General features: G+C 46.7%; 1 protein-coding gene across 5 annotated transcripts in view; it reads left to right on the plus strand.

The window, feature by feature from the left end:
* The window catches only part of PLS3 (plastin 3), a 49963-nt gene that overhangs the window by 17229 nt on the left and 19032 nt on the right, over positions 1 to 13702 (plus strand). For 3 of the 5 annotated variants that reach the window (XM_071442324.1, XM_071442328.1, XM_071442327.1), the window contains exon 2: positions 12232 to 12318. In XM_071442324.1, coding sequence (XP_071298425.1) covers positions 12252 to 12318 — 67 coding nt within the window. In that variant the 5' untranslated portion in view covers positions 12232 to 12251. Of the gene's footprint in view, positions 1 to 1453; positions 1607 to 4527; positions 4607 to 12231; positions 12319 to 13702 lie in introns of those variants that run through there. The other 2 variants (XM_071442326.1, XM_071442325.1) reach the window with 2 other exon arrangements.

Below are 13702 nucleotides of genomic sequence, written 5' to 3' on the forward strand. Positions count from 1 at the left end.
TCAAGCCCCAAAGCCTCACTAACCCTTACAGGATGGATTTATGCTGTGCAATGTACTCACATGTAGGATGGAAAGTGGAGACACTAAACTTCATGAGATGAGTTTTTTCATTTTTTGTTGCATGATTGCCCCTAGACTTCAGAGGCTGGATGCAGTCCCTGGTTTTGGTCAGAGCAGCCAGGTGGGCTCCCTGCACCCAGATGTGATGTGATGCTGAAGCTGGCTGCTGGTACAAGTCAGAGCAGAGCTCAAGTTGCTCTTCCCTAAACTCTGTCTGATGTGCACGCAGCCTGGTCTCCGTGGACTGCAGAAGTGTTTTTCCAATCCAGCTTCTTTCTTTTTAAGTTGCAGCTGCAGTTCTGGGCATAAAACCCTCTATTTTGGTTTCCATGATGTTTACCATCCTGAGGAAGCTGGCAGGCTGTGGGTTTGGGTTTAGGTTTTTTGTTTTGTTTTGTTTTCTGGGGTGTGTTTTATACCTCTTTTGAAACTTTACAGCTGGAAGCTAAATTTTCAGGTGATACCCAAGAAATTGTACCAGGCAGTGGCTCACTTCCCTGGCTGATGTAATTTTTAAAGAGAAACAACAAAAAACCCACCCAGTGACCATAATTTTTAGAACAGTCATGAGTTCTTCAGATTTTTTACTAATTCAAATATTGTGTTTATTAGTAAATGACATATTTTCCTTTTAGCTATGGAAATGCTCAAACGTTATGGAATTAACAGGAACAGAAATCTCTGAAATATATGATTATAGTTTGGAAAGCCAACTTAACCTTTCTGGTGATTGATTCTGCTCCTGTTCATTGCATCAGCAGCACACAGTACATGATGTTTCTGTTGCTTGTGTCTTCCTGGCTAGCAGCAGATGTCTGTTCCTGTTTCATCTAGAGCAGACAAGGATTAATTGCTGAGGTAATGCAATATATTACAGTATGGGCCAGCTCTGAACTCTGTATTTCATTTAATCTAATCTGTTCAGACCATTTTAAAATTTTTTTATTAGTTTTTGTTTTTGAGGAACTATGAGGTGAGATAGCAGGCAGCATCCTCCTTCAGTGTCGACTAAGGTCAGATAGGTCTGGATCCTGAGTATTCTGTGAGCTTCTGGTTGTTTCAAAGACATCCATAAAATAAGTACATAAAGCCAAATACAAGCTCTGCGTTGCTGTTTGACTGGACACGCTGAGAACGAGCAAATCAAAATCAAATTTGTTTTAAAAGAGTAAAGAGTGGAAGAGGGATTTTTTTGTTCAGTTTTTTGGGGGGGAGCTTGCTTGTGGTTTGTTTTTTATTAATTTAAAAAAAAAATAGTTTGCTTACCTAAAAACTCTGTATCTTACTGCTTCCTGATCCCAAGTGCCAAGCAATAAAGGAGCACGAGCTGTTTTTTGGGGAGAATCCCCGCGCTCAGGGGATGCTCGGGCCGCTGTCGCGCATCTCCCGCGGCGTGACCGCATCCCTGGGAAGCGACCTCCCCTCGCTGGGCGGGGAGGGAGGAGGAAGGAAGGAATGCTGGCTGCCCAGCGCCGGGCCGGGGGCGTGGGAGACGCTTCGGGCCGGCCGAGGGAGCGATTCGGCGTCCCTGGGAGGAGAGAGGAGGGTAAGGAGAGCCGGGAAGGTGTCCCGGGGCTGGGCTGGGCTGGGCTGGCCGTGCGCGCTGCTGCGGGTGCGGGCCCGTGCCGGAGATCGTCCTGCAACGACTTGCCCTGCTGTGCTTTTCTCTGCTCAAAGTCTTGTGATTCCTCCTGCTGGAGTGGATGGAGGAAAACAGCTGAGGGCAGAGCGAGTTTCAGGTCTTGGTGTGTGTGAGTTGGGAATTTATCAGCGCACCTGATAAACGCGTGCAAGCAGCAGCAGCGGGGGCTGCCCCGGCTGGGCATCAGCGAGGGATTCGTGTTTAGGGCTCAGGGTGTGTCTTCCCAGCTCGGGTTTGTTCCATCTCAGTCTGCTGCAGGCTTTTACAAAGCAGAACTGCCTAAACTTGCATGTTAAAGTGCTAAATATTTAAACCTCTGCCTTGCAGAAAGTGCGAGGAGCTCTGAGCGCTTTTGGGAAGGGGCTGTAGGCTGCTGGCTGTGTGGCTGCTGAACTTTTTGGGGTCTTTCACCTGGAGAAGTTGGGCTCTGAATGCTGCCCTGCCATTGCAGCTGGAATGGCATGAGGCATTACAGGCTGGCAGGATTTCATCTCCTAACAGAGGAGTTTATCTTGCTTGCTGTGGTTTCTGGCTATACCTGATGCTGGAAGCCAATGTTGACCCTCTCTAAACACTTTAGTACTCACTACTAGCTTAAAGCACTTGCATACCAGTACTTTTAAGTATTGAACTGAAATGCTGAATTTTTTGTTCTAAAAACTTCATTTGTCTGCAAACCTGTAAAACACTTCTAGTATAGCTTTTTCACATCCTAATTTTGTTTGTACTGAATGTATTGCTCTGAGGTTTTGCTAAGTTATGTTTTATTAAACTGATGATATATTATCTCTTAGCCAAAAGGCTAAGAAGAGATATTTCACTCTGCATTTATATTCTGCAAAGCATCTGTCTCTAAAGAATGATTTCCACAGCTGGAGGACTCACACACCCTCGTGAAATTCAAAGTAGTGGTGAGGTTGCATGCTGTTTACAGGGCATACATCTCTTTAACCACAACATCTGTCCTAGGGGTATTGGGCACTGGCTGAGCTGGGAAACGGAGGGAGAAAGGAGGAGGAGGAAGCAAAGCAGCTTGAAGGGACCTAAGGAGAAGCTGGTGCTCATCTCCAGGAGTGCCTGATGCATTTTCCCAGCCTTGATGCTGGATGCATTTACCTAACCTTGAAACTTGCTAATGAGAGTGCATTTTGTGGAGGTTTTTAATGCTTCTCCAAAGTCCAAGAGTCACGAACCAGAGCTTGCCTGATCCTGACCTGGTGGCTGCTGTCTTTGGCTCCCTATCACTCCTCCCCATATTAAGTTAAATTATAGAGAAGTGTGGGGAACACCCTGCAGTTAGACTAAATGTGATTTCACTGTCATTGCAACCTCCTGGGAGGCAAAGCCAGCAGCTTTCCTTCACTTCTGGCCATTTTGCATTAATTTTTGAGATTAATGTTTCTGATTTTGTGAAGAGTAGATAGGATCTACACCATCTATTCTACAGTAAATGAGTGGTGAATTTACAGAGATTTTTCCTACTTCATAAGCCACTAGGACAGCTATGTAGTGACACTGATTTATTGCAGTCTGATGTTGCTTTCTTGCTCTGAAACAAATTAATTTGACTTCTTTCCCTTTTTCCCAAGTGCTTTCTAAACAAGATCACAGACAACAGGGGAAGGATGGAAAATGGTTTTTCTTTTTTCATAGCTTTTTCTAGTGAGAGATCTGTTACTGGAATTCCTGGGGTTTAAGACACTTTTGAAACATAATTACAACACTTAGGGTACGGTTTGTAGTTTCTAGTGTTTTGTTTCTTATTTAAGAAAACATTAATTGACACATTTCTCTGAACGTTTATCATCTGAGCAGCCAGAATTTCAGCCTTGGCTGTCTCTTTCTGGACAGCTCTGTTTACCTTCAGCTGACAGAGCGGTTTGCAAACTGCTTGACCACAGCTCTACCTTCTGAAGGGCTGCACAGAACCCACCCTCCCAAAATGAACAGCTGAAACTCTCTGTTGTCCAGCTTGCTAGGGATCAGCACCGTCATGCTGGGTGTTTGGCTTGCAGGAGCCTGTTTGCTGCTGTTGTTCATTGCTGTTGAATAAGCAATGACTGTACTGTGATTTAATTTAGGGATCTGGTTGATTCCCCCACCTGGGTGGAGGGGAAGTTTAACAGACTGAGTAATGCTTCTTGCTGCTTTATCGTGGCACACTGGCTATCAGTTCCTTTACCTGCCAAAGGTGCTGCCTGAGAGCAGAGCTGGAGCTGCTGGGGGGAGGGAGAGTGTTCTGGCCTTTGCAGGGCTTTATCCAGCTGCTCAGCTCTGCAGCCCACCTTGTAAGGAACTGGGCTCCTTTGGGGCTGATTATTGGGAAATGGAGGGACACATGCTTAAAGCATGTTGAGGGTAACCTGCAGGTCTCAACAAGCAGCTCCCATTCGCTTCTGGGGAAGAAAATTTGCACAGATTCAGCCTTGTGAACCTCATTCCTCCTTGCTTATGCTGGCAGGGAACCCACTGTCTTTTACACTATTGCTCTAAGAGTCCCCTCATAAATAAAGGCATTCTGAGTTTTTGCAGTGGAGGGTAAGAGATTGGTCCTTTCTTTAAGACATTTATGGTTAAGGTACAGAATAAGCAGAAGGAAGTGTTAATGCTGCTCTTTTTTTTTTGGGAACTACGCAAGAATAAGAATTACTATCAACATAAGAATTTCCTGAGAGGCTTGCATGACTTTTCTGTGTTTGAGCCAGGAATTTAAATGAAGCCTTCTGAGTTTCAGTCCATTAGCGACACCTGACCTCAGCCCCTCTCTCTTTTACCTTCTTGCACTTAAGTTTAAATGATCTCTGAATGTTGTTTGCTTTTGCAAGTTCCAGGTAGATGAGTGTTCAGCTCTTCCTTTCCTGAGACGTCTTGAAAGGATCACCTGTTCCATGTTGTGCTAGCTAGGTAATGACAGTATTGCTCTTCTGTTTCCACTGACATGAACAAATTATTTCAAAAGTTAGTTAAACCAATCTAGTGGGTTATGATTTCAAATGTTCTCTAACCCTGGAGCAGCTGCTGTACTAAAACTGAAGGTGTGTCAAAATGCAACACTTAGTAGGAGTATTTGTTGAAGAGGCTTTTAAGGATTGATTCAGCAGTGCCTTGAGCAGTATTTTATCTGTTTTCTACTGTGCCCTGTAGATTGTAAGTGCTCTGTAGAGATGTGCAATACATTTTGTGCAAGGTCTGTGGGCTGTAGCTGTGAGCCTGCAGCTTGATGGGGGTGTGTGAGTGCACTTGGTCTCCTCTGTGACCATCCATCCATCCATCCATCCATCCATCCATCCATCCATCCATCCATCCATCGCACTTGGCCCTGGTCTTGCATGACAGGAGCCTTCAAAGATTGTAAGGTCTGCAGAAAGCTTTTAGTGCTGCTCCCTTCCATTTGAGTCCCAAAGCAGTTTTGTGTTCCTGTTCAGCCTTCTTCTGGTAGATGAGAGTAACCAAGCATCCATCCTCTGCTCCAGGATTGCATCTTACCCTTAGTGTGCATCAGAGGCAGCTCTGGCTCAGAGGACAGGGATGTGTTGGGGGAAATTTCTTTGAGGGCTGGGGAAGCTTTATTTTTTCCTTTCCATGGGCAATTGGAGTGAAAGCATTTGTGTTCTTCTGACTTGTGCTTCCTTCCAGCCTCTGGGCAATTTGGTATCATGTGACCAGGCATCCTCAGCTGCTTGCTCTCTGTCTGTTTTCTCATATTTGTGAGACAGAGGGATGAGTGTGCTTGAATCCCTTGAATTTCTGTTCATATCCCCAGCTTTCAGTAATTTGGATGCTGCTGTGGAAGACATGGCTCTCCTGGGCTTTTTATCAAGGGGCTGATTCCTATTTGATGCTGTGAGCAAGTTTGATGCTGATTTTGGGTTTTCTCTAGGTGCTGGCTGCAGTTCAGTTCTGATCATGCTGATCATTATCCAGGCCTGACCACACCCCAGAGAGCTTCCTTGGCTGTGCAGGGCTGTCAAAGGCATGTAAATTGGCTGATGGCTCAGCAGTTGCTTTTACTAAGGATTTAAGATGATTGAAGCTTGTGAATCTGGTTCTGTCATGAAGGGAGAGAAAACACTTGGACCAGCATGCAAAAGGGGAAGGATCAGGTTGTCCAGGCTGCCAGTGGATGTTGGGGTGCTTGTTAAAGTCTGTGCAGAAGGCATGGGAAAAGTGATTTGCTGCATTTGTTCCCATACTGTTGGAGTGGCCCTGTCTCTTTACAGCTCAGATCCCTGCTGGGCATCTACCCAAGTGCTGCTCAGAAAAATACCTGGCATCACTCTATGCACGTCTAGCTGGGAGAAACTGAGCTTCTAACCTGGACTTGCTGGAGGAACATACTTGTCCAGAGGTGGCTACCCCATTGAGACATGCCTCCAGATCTGGAGAGAACCTCTGGCAAGCCAAGAGCAGTGACTAATTCCAACATGTGTGTCTGCTCCTGATGGATTTGGCAGATTTTTCCCCTGCAGCAGTGGTGGGTTGTGCAACAACTAGAGCAAAGTTTCACAGTCCACTCCCAGGTGATCATAAGCATAGCAGGGAGCTTGCCTCTCCCAGCATGAGTTTCAGGAGTCTGAAAGAAGATAAAGCAAAGCCTGATGGTGGGACTTCTGCTGCTTTGGAGCTGCTTCAGAAACAGCAGCTGGAGGTAATCTCAGTATGGAATTGGGACGAAGTGACCTGGAGGGTGCCTGTGCAGTGGGAATCTCTATCTGCAGCCCTGTGTCCTTTCCTTGTGATGCAGCTGGTGGACTACACAGCCAGCATGGATCAGTCAGGAGTGTTCTGTGTGTAAAGGCAGGGAGCTGGAGAGCTGGGTGGTGTAAGGTGGTCAATTCAAATGGCCAGGCAAGCTTAGAGTAATTCAGAATTAAAGTTGAATTTATGTAGTTGGTCTTGGCTGTTGAGGTGAGTTTTTTGGTGCTTTGCATGGCCAAGAAAAGCTGAACTAAGAGAAATAAAGCTAGATTTGGGTAATGGCTTTTCAGGTGTTGAGTACAGTGGTGTTCCACAATTAAAGCACTGCAGACCTGACAGCAAAGGTGTAGATTCACTGCTGTTGAGCCTGATGTGTTTGGGGCTGGGAAAACTTTACTGAAAGGGGGATCCACAGATGAGAGATGCAGCCACTCAGCCAAATGTGGCACCACAAAGCAATGCCTGCTCAAAGCATTGTGTGCCCCTTTCTTCCCGAGGCAGGGAAATCAGCTCCCTGAGTGGACAGGAGCACCACAGTGTTTGTGAGCACAAGAGCCACAATTGTGCAAAGGGCAGCACCAAACTGATTTCAGAATCTACATCATCGTGCTGATGGTAAGGGGTTAGGCACCACCATGGTGGAGCCTCTTTGGATGGGGCAGCATCTCCTGATCCCTGCTCCTGCCAGGATGACATCTCTCAACAAAGTGTGACAGTGAAGGTCTGGTTTCAGCCAGTACCTCTGACCAGTGGCTGAATGGAAGGTAATTGCCAATTAAAAGTTTATGTGCTTCCATCAGCTTGGTGTTTTCTAACAACCACATCCAGGGTGTGGGTGCTGTCTTGTAGGAATTTGATGAGCAAAACACTGTGGTGAGCATTTGACGAGCACACAAACTGATTATGAGCAGGAGAGGATGGATTTTATGATAGGTTTTCATTTACAGGCCATCAATCCCTCAGCCTTCCTGTCTCCCTCCCAAGCATTGGAAACTATTTACCTCAGAGGACTCATCAGACCAAGTCTGTGCACCATCATGTCCTCCTGTCAGTGTCAGTTTTGGGACTGTTGTCTGTAAAACCCCAAAGGCTTTGCTTGGACTGGACCAGTAAAAGCAGCCATCAGAGCTGAGGATGGAGATGGGAGTGGATGTGTCTGTGCCCTCTCCTGCCTGCAAACATTTCCAAAAGCAGCATGGGCCCAGGCCTGACTGCTCTGACAATCTCAGCATCCTCTGCAGCTTCCACTCACCTGGGAAGGGATGCAAAGAGAACTCAAGCTTGTATCCCTTGCCAGTGACTCTTCCCTCGCTGTCCTGAGGGTGGCTGCTCTGGGCTGTCCTGGCACTCTGGAGCTTGCAGAGCCCTTTTGGGATGGGCAGGTGCTGCTGGCTACTTTCAGAGGGTGCTGGGGAGGGTGAAGAGGGGAGAGCACACAGCCACCCCACTCTGCTATGCCGCTCCTTCTTGGCAGGGAGCAGCCCTACCAGCAGAACAGGGAGGAAGAGGAGGGTTAGGTGACCACAGGAGGCCTGGGGGCTGGATCCTGTGGCAGCTGAATCACTGAGTTTCCTCCACACTGGCCAGGCAGCCCCAGGGCTCTGGCACTTGCTGTGGTTGTGAGGGGACCCAGTGCCTGGCTGTCCCATTGCTTATTCCAAAAGATGTGTGCTGGCTTAGTGGTCACAGCTCTGTGGAGTTTGAGTATTTTTAATTAGCTACTGCTAACTGACTTGTCTTCTGATGTCAGGAGCTTTTGTCATGAAAAGGGAGCAAAACCACAGGTTCCTCCTCAGAAACTGAGTCACTGCTCCAGACTAGGTCTAGCTCACTTGTTGTGTTGGATTTTCTTTTTTTTTTTTTTTTTTTTTTAGGTTGGGTGGAAATAGGACATACTAATACCTTTTTGTTGACTCTTTAATGTGTTTCTGCACTGGCCTGTTTGAGTAAACAAGTTGATATTGTTAATCAGTCATTGTAGAGATATTAAAGTAAGGCAGGCCTGGAAGGGATGAAGCACTCAGTTTTTGGAGTAACACTGAGCTGCTAAGAAAGTAAATTCTTCCATTTCTTCCATTTGGATCAGCAGCAAATTCCAGCTCTGTTTCTGTTGGAAGTGTTCAAGTGGCTCTCAGGAAATATTTGGTTGTCATGTGCTTTCAAATTTGAATTAATCTGCCAACTTTCAAGACGTACAAATGTCTGAATATCCCCCCTTCATCAGTTTTCTACTAGTCCTCTGTGTAATGGAGCTTCCAGGATGCAGCTTCCAGGGCTTCCCCTCTTGGGGAAGAGTCTTGAGAATATTTTTCTCTGTGCTTGAGTGTTTTTAAGTTGCTGTCTGAGCAGTTAATCCACCCAAATATCCTGGTTAGCTTCTGGCGCTAGTGCTGGAAGTGCTGAGTGCCTGAGCAGAGGCATGCCCCCAGTGACAGCCCTGCAGTGGCCTGTCCCCAGGTGGCTCACAGCTGTCAAAACACACGCTGGGACAGCTTTCCCTGACCTGCCCCTGTGGCAGTTCTGCAAATAAACTAACCCCAGTTCGGTGACTGCAGTGTGTTTAGGACCTGTAAAATTTGTTTGCACAGGAACTTTATACAGCCAATCTCATGAAGGAGTTGATATTCCACAACCTTGTACTTCAGCAGCTCTGCTCTGTGTCCCAGGTGGTGTTCAGAGGACAGGAACAGGCTGCAGTGTCTGCCAGCCACGCTCTTCTGGGCAGGTTCCTTTGTGCATCCATGTGTGACAGAGCTGCCCTTGCTTTTCTTCTGTGGGGTGAGGGATGAAGGCAGGATGAGGGATCTGGAGCAGGGATTGCTTCCTTGTACACTTTGTTTATTTATGCATTGACCCATGGGCTGTCAGCCACCAGACTAAAACTTTTCTCTTGTTCTAAGATGGGTGTTTAAATGTCTCTGCCTGTCCTACCCTGGTGGAGGCTTTCTTGCAGTGTGAGTGTGACCTGGCCAGGCGTGAGCAGCATGGAGAGTCCCCACAGGGCTTCCAGGGAGGCAGCTGATGTGTGATCCCTGTGCCAGTGTGATAAAAGGGCCTTTTATGTCCCACAAGACAAAGCCTCTTGTTTAAAAATGCAACTGAATGAAAAACACGATTCTGAATGCCCTAGACTCAGCTATTAAAAACAAACAAACATAAAAACCCCCACACAACAAGAAAAAGAAAAGCTCCCCTGCCCCCCAGGCCAGTGTCCCAATGATGGTGTAATACCTCTTCACTGCAGAAAAGCTCTGTACAATTGGGAGCTGTTAACTCTGGGGCTCACTAACCCCTCCATGGACTGTTTCGTTATAACACCCTTTCCCTTCACAGACAGCCCTGACAAGGTCAGGTGTCTGCTTTTTCTCTGCTGGTTTGAATTCTCCCTCCTTCCTCTCAAGCAGAGAAACAGAAGGAAGACGTGGTATTATAAAAACTGAGAGTGAAACCTGTTTTATGGACTGAGCTGGATAGTCTAGGAAATGGAAGATTTTTTTTTTAAGTCAAGACCCATACAAACAACCGTAGGGCATATCCAGAGCATAATATTTACCTGATAAAGTCAAACAGAGGAACATTTTTAAAAGCTCTCGCTTTATGGTGGTGTTTGCTGCTTCTTTTGGTGATAAAGATGTTAGAGATAGTCAGCAGCAAATTAAATTCCAATTAAGTGGTTAGGTAATGATGCTTTGGGAAATCCCTTTTTAAGGGAAATCCTCATGGTTTGAAAATGAATTGGTGCAAATGAGAATTAGGAAGAAGGCAGAACTGGTGGAGGAGCTTTGGCTGAATTTTCATCTCTAGCTCAGCCTCTCCTGCCTGGCAGCTCATGCCACTTGCCTGCATAGCCAAATCTGGCTCTGTTCTTGGTAGCATTCTCCAAGTGTTTCTGCCAGTTGTGAAATCCATCTCTTGTATCATGCAACAAGCTTGCTCAGAGCTGATTTTCTTGCTAAGCAACTCCTTTATCCCCTGGAAATATCCAGGTTTTGGTGGCGCTGAGGCTTGGCTGAGACACCCATGGGAGTGCTACAGGGAAGGGGCTGCTCCAGGAATGGAGACAGATCCTGCACTGGAGATCAAGCAAGACAGTCAGTGCTGCACACAGCATTCCTGCATCTTGCAGGGGCCTGCATGGTAGCATTGCCTTGGTCAATTAGCCTTTTTACTGTGAAACAGGAAAAAAAATTACTTTTATAAAGATTTCTTTTTTATGTCTGTCAGTCTGATGCACCTTTGCTGCGATCCCTCCCTCTGCCCCATTTTTCAACTTTAGCCCAATGAAATTTGTTGTCTTGCTGTTGGTGGCTTTTACTGACTGTTCAACATCTTGTTGTGCCTGCTAATGCTGGGAGGTGGGGTCTGAAGTGCTTTCCTTCATGTCTCTGCAGTGATGCAACTCTTGTTGAGTTTCTCTGCTGCGAGCACCTGTCTGAGCTGCTTTCCCAGGCTGCCACACCTGCCCATTGCTCTCATCTCTAACAACTTCATTCTTTCCAGACTGAGCGAAGTGTTACAGAAAATGAATATTTACAGCTACAGGCAAACTTGTGTGAGTGCTTGTGAAGGCAGCTGGGAGTCTCAGACAAAAGAAGGTTGCTAATCAGAGCACAGGCATTTGTTAAACTGAGCCTCCTGTTGCTTGAGCCTTGAGCCAGAGCCAGCCTGTTCAGGATCCTGCCTTCTGACAGTCTGTAAACCTCAATCCACCCCTCATCCTTTTGCTTACAAAGGAGGAGGCAGCTGTGTCTGTTCCCACAGGCAGAGGAGGAACCTTTTATTTCTCAGCTTCAGGATTGTAGTGAACAATGTGGGAGCTGGAAAATCTTGGGATGCAAATCTCATTTGAAGTCGCACCAAGCCTGCCTAAATCCCCATTACAGACCCTGAGCTAGAGCTAGCAGAGGTGTTAGAATGTGCTTATCAGTGCCTGTTTGTGTTCCTTGTTGCATCAGTCACTGCTCTCTCGTGGTCAGAGGGCCACCAGGGCACCCGATGCCCTTTCACAGATGTCTGGCATGGGGATGTGTGTAGGTGTCTGACTTGCTCCCATCCCTGTGGTGATACCTCCTGTCCAGGCTGGCTGGGTGGCACCTCATCAGTGCTTGGAAAGCAGCATGATGGCAGATGGGTGGAGGAACTCTGTGCTCCATCCTCTCTGTTTCTTAAACACCAAGCAGATCTGATCCAAGGGAGTTTCTGTGAACTCGGGGTCTCGCTGTTTCTCAAGCTCTTCTGTGCTTGCTCATGGTGCTTCTGCCATTCATGGAAACAGGGGCCATGCAAACAGCCTGTTCCTTGCATTTTTTTGGGAGTCTGACTCTGGGGAAACAAGTAGGTGTTGATTCAAACAGTTTTCTTGCAGAAGAGCAAAGTATTTCCTTTTTGCAAACAGTACTGGGTTTACTACTTTGTGCCAAAATACCCTCTCCATATACTGTTCAGAATCTTTTATTTGGGTTTGGTAGCTGTGTGCTCTCCATTAATATTTTGACACTGGATTCTGATTTTGTTCAAAGTTGTGGAAAATCTTTGGAGATGTGAGTTATGACCTACAGAATACACTGACAGCAGGTACCTTAATATGTTCAGAACACCATAATCATAAAATAACATACAGAGCTAAATATTGACAAGGCTAATGGGCTTTTTGACTTGTTAAAGAGTGTATTTCCCATCTCTGAGTTTGACACATCTGTTTTCTTAGTGGAAAGATAAACATAGTCCCAGGAAGTGTGGTGACACTGATACTGATTGTTGCTATGCTGCTGTTGGAAACTGTGTTGTTGAATGCAGCCTGGTTTCATACAGTGTTCTTTTTCTCTCTTTAGGTACTCCCTAAATTCATGAGATGGCCAACACCATGCAAATCTCCAAAGATGAGCTGGAGGAACTCAAGGAGGCTTTTGCTAAAGTTGGTAAGTCACACTGAGGAGGGCACCTTGCTCCTGTCTGCTGCACATTTGAATTGGATTTGTCCCACCCCTGTGATGAGCAGCAGTGCCAGCAGGATGTGGGCATTCTGCTGGTCTCATGATTGTCTCTGTGCCAAGGAGTCCCTTGGCAGCTTTATTGCTTCTGGCTTGTCCCTTTGGCCAAGGAGCACAAAGGCAGGAACAAGGCAGTCTGGCTATCAGGGAGCACTGGCAGACAGCCCTGCACTCTTGCTCCAGGGTGGGCTTTGTTGCTTCCTGATGGCAGAAGAAATATCCAAACAGGTTTTGCATTGCTTTGGCCTTGGCAGCACTGCAGGGCTTGCAGAGTTCTTGGTTCTGCTGGTGTTGGTTTGGCAGATTGGCTGAGCTGTGTGCATGGTCAGTGTGGGTGCTGCATTTCTGCCTTGTGCAGGTGCATTTTGGGGCTTGTAAGCAAAACTGAATTTGTTCACCTGGCTTCGATGGAGCAGCTTGTGGTGATGATCAATGCCTTGTGCTGAGCACACCTCCATTGCCCTCTGCTGGCTCCATCTCTGCTGATCTCCCTCAGCCTGCTGTGCTCCAGGGGCTGCTCCTTCTGCCTCTCAGCTTTCCTCCTGCCCTGGCATCACAGAAGCCTCTGGCAGGCTGCTTCAGGAAGCTGAAATGGGCAAAAGAACTGACATAATGGAAAACATGTTTTTCTGTTGGTTTAGTTTCTTGCTATGGCTTACTGAAGGGTCAGAGAACCAGCAGGGAGGGGTGGGATGGGCGCTGGAGCACAGCCCTGGGAGACTGAGGTCAGTGTGTTCAGCTGGGGAACCACACCCGGGACTGGCACTGGCCAGGATCAAGTTGCACAAGCAGTGAGAGCCAGCATTTTGTTTTTCTAACTGGACATGGGCATCACTTGAGCACTGGTTATAGATATAGAATCATAGTTGCCTCTTATCTGTATTGGGTGGTACCACCATCTAGGACAGGGTGGCTGTGAAAACTCTCACTTGCTCAGAATTTCCCATCTGCAGAGAAAAATGTGAATTTCAGAGGCAACTGATTCTCATGGAGCAGTAACCCCTGTTGGAACTTGAAGGAAGTTGCATTTTAAGGAGTTCCCTCTCCTCTCTTGCTCTCAGGACTTTTGCAGCAGGTAGAAGTGACCTGCCACAGAGGGAGATGTTCCATGGGAGGAAGCATAGTGTTTCTCTCTGTCTAATGTGCCTCTTAGTGCAGTCTCGTTAAGGCTGAGATGTAAGCAGCCTGTTCTGTCCTTGGATACATTTAAAATTATTAACCTCTCTGGAATGTGGTGGCTTTTTGTGATTAGTGTGGGGGAAATGATCAAGATTAGGTTGGAAACAGGAGAAACACAAGTCCAATCCTGATT

This window comes from Agelaius tricolor, unplaced genomic scaffold, assembly GCF_023055355.1.
Source record: "Agelaius tricolor isolate 1412-34295 unplaced genomic scaffold, bAgeTri1.0.p SCAF_17, whole genome shotgun sequence".
NCBI classification, from domain to species: domain Eukaryota; kingdom Metazoa; phylum Chordata; class Aves; order Passeriformes; family Icteridae; genus Agelaius; species Agelaius tricolor.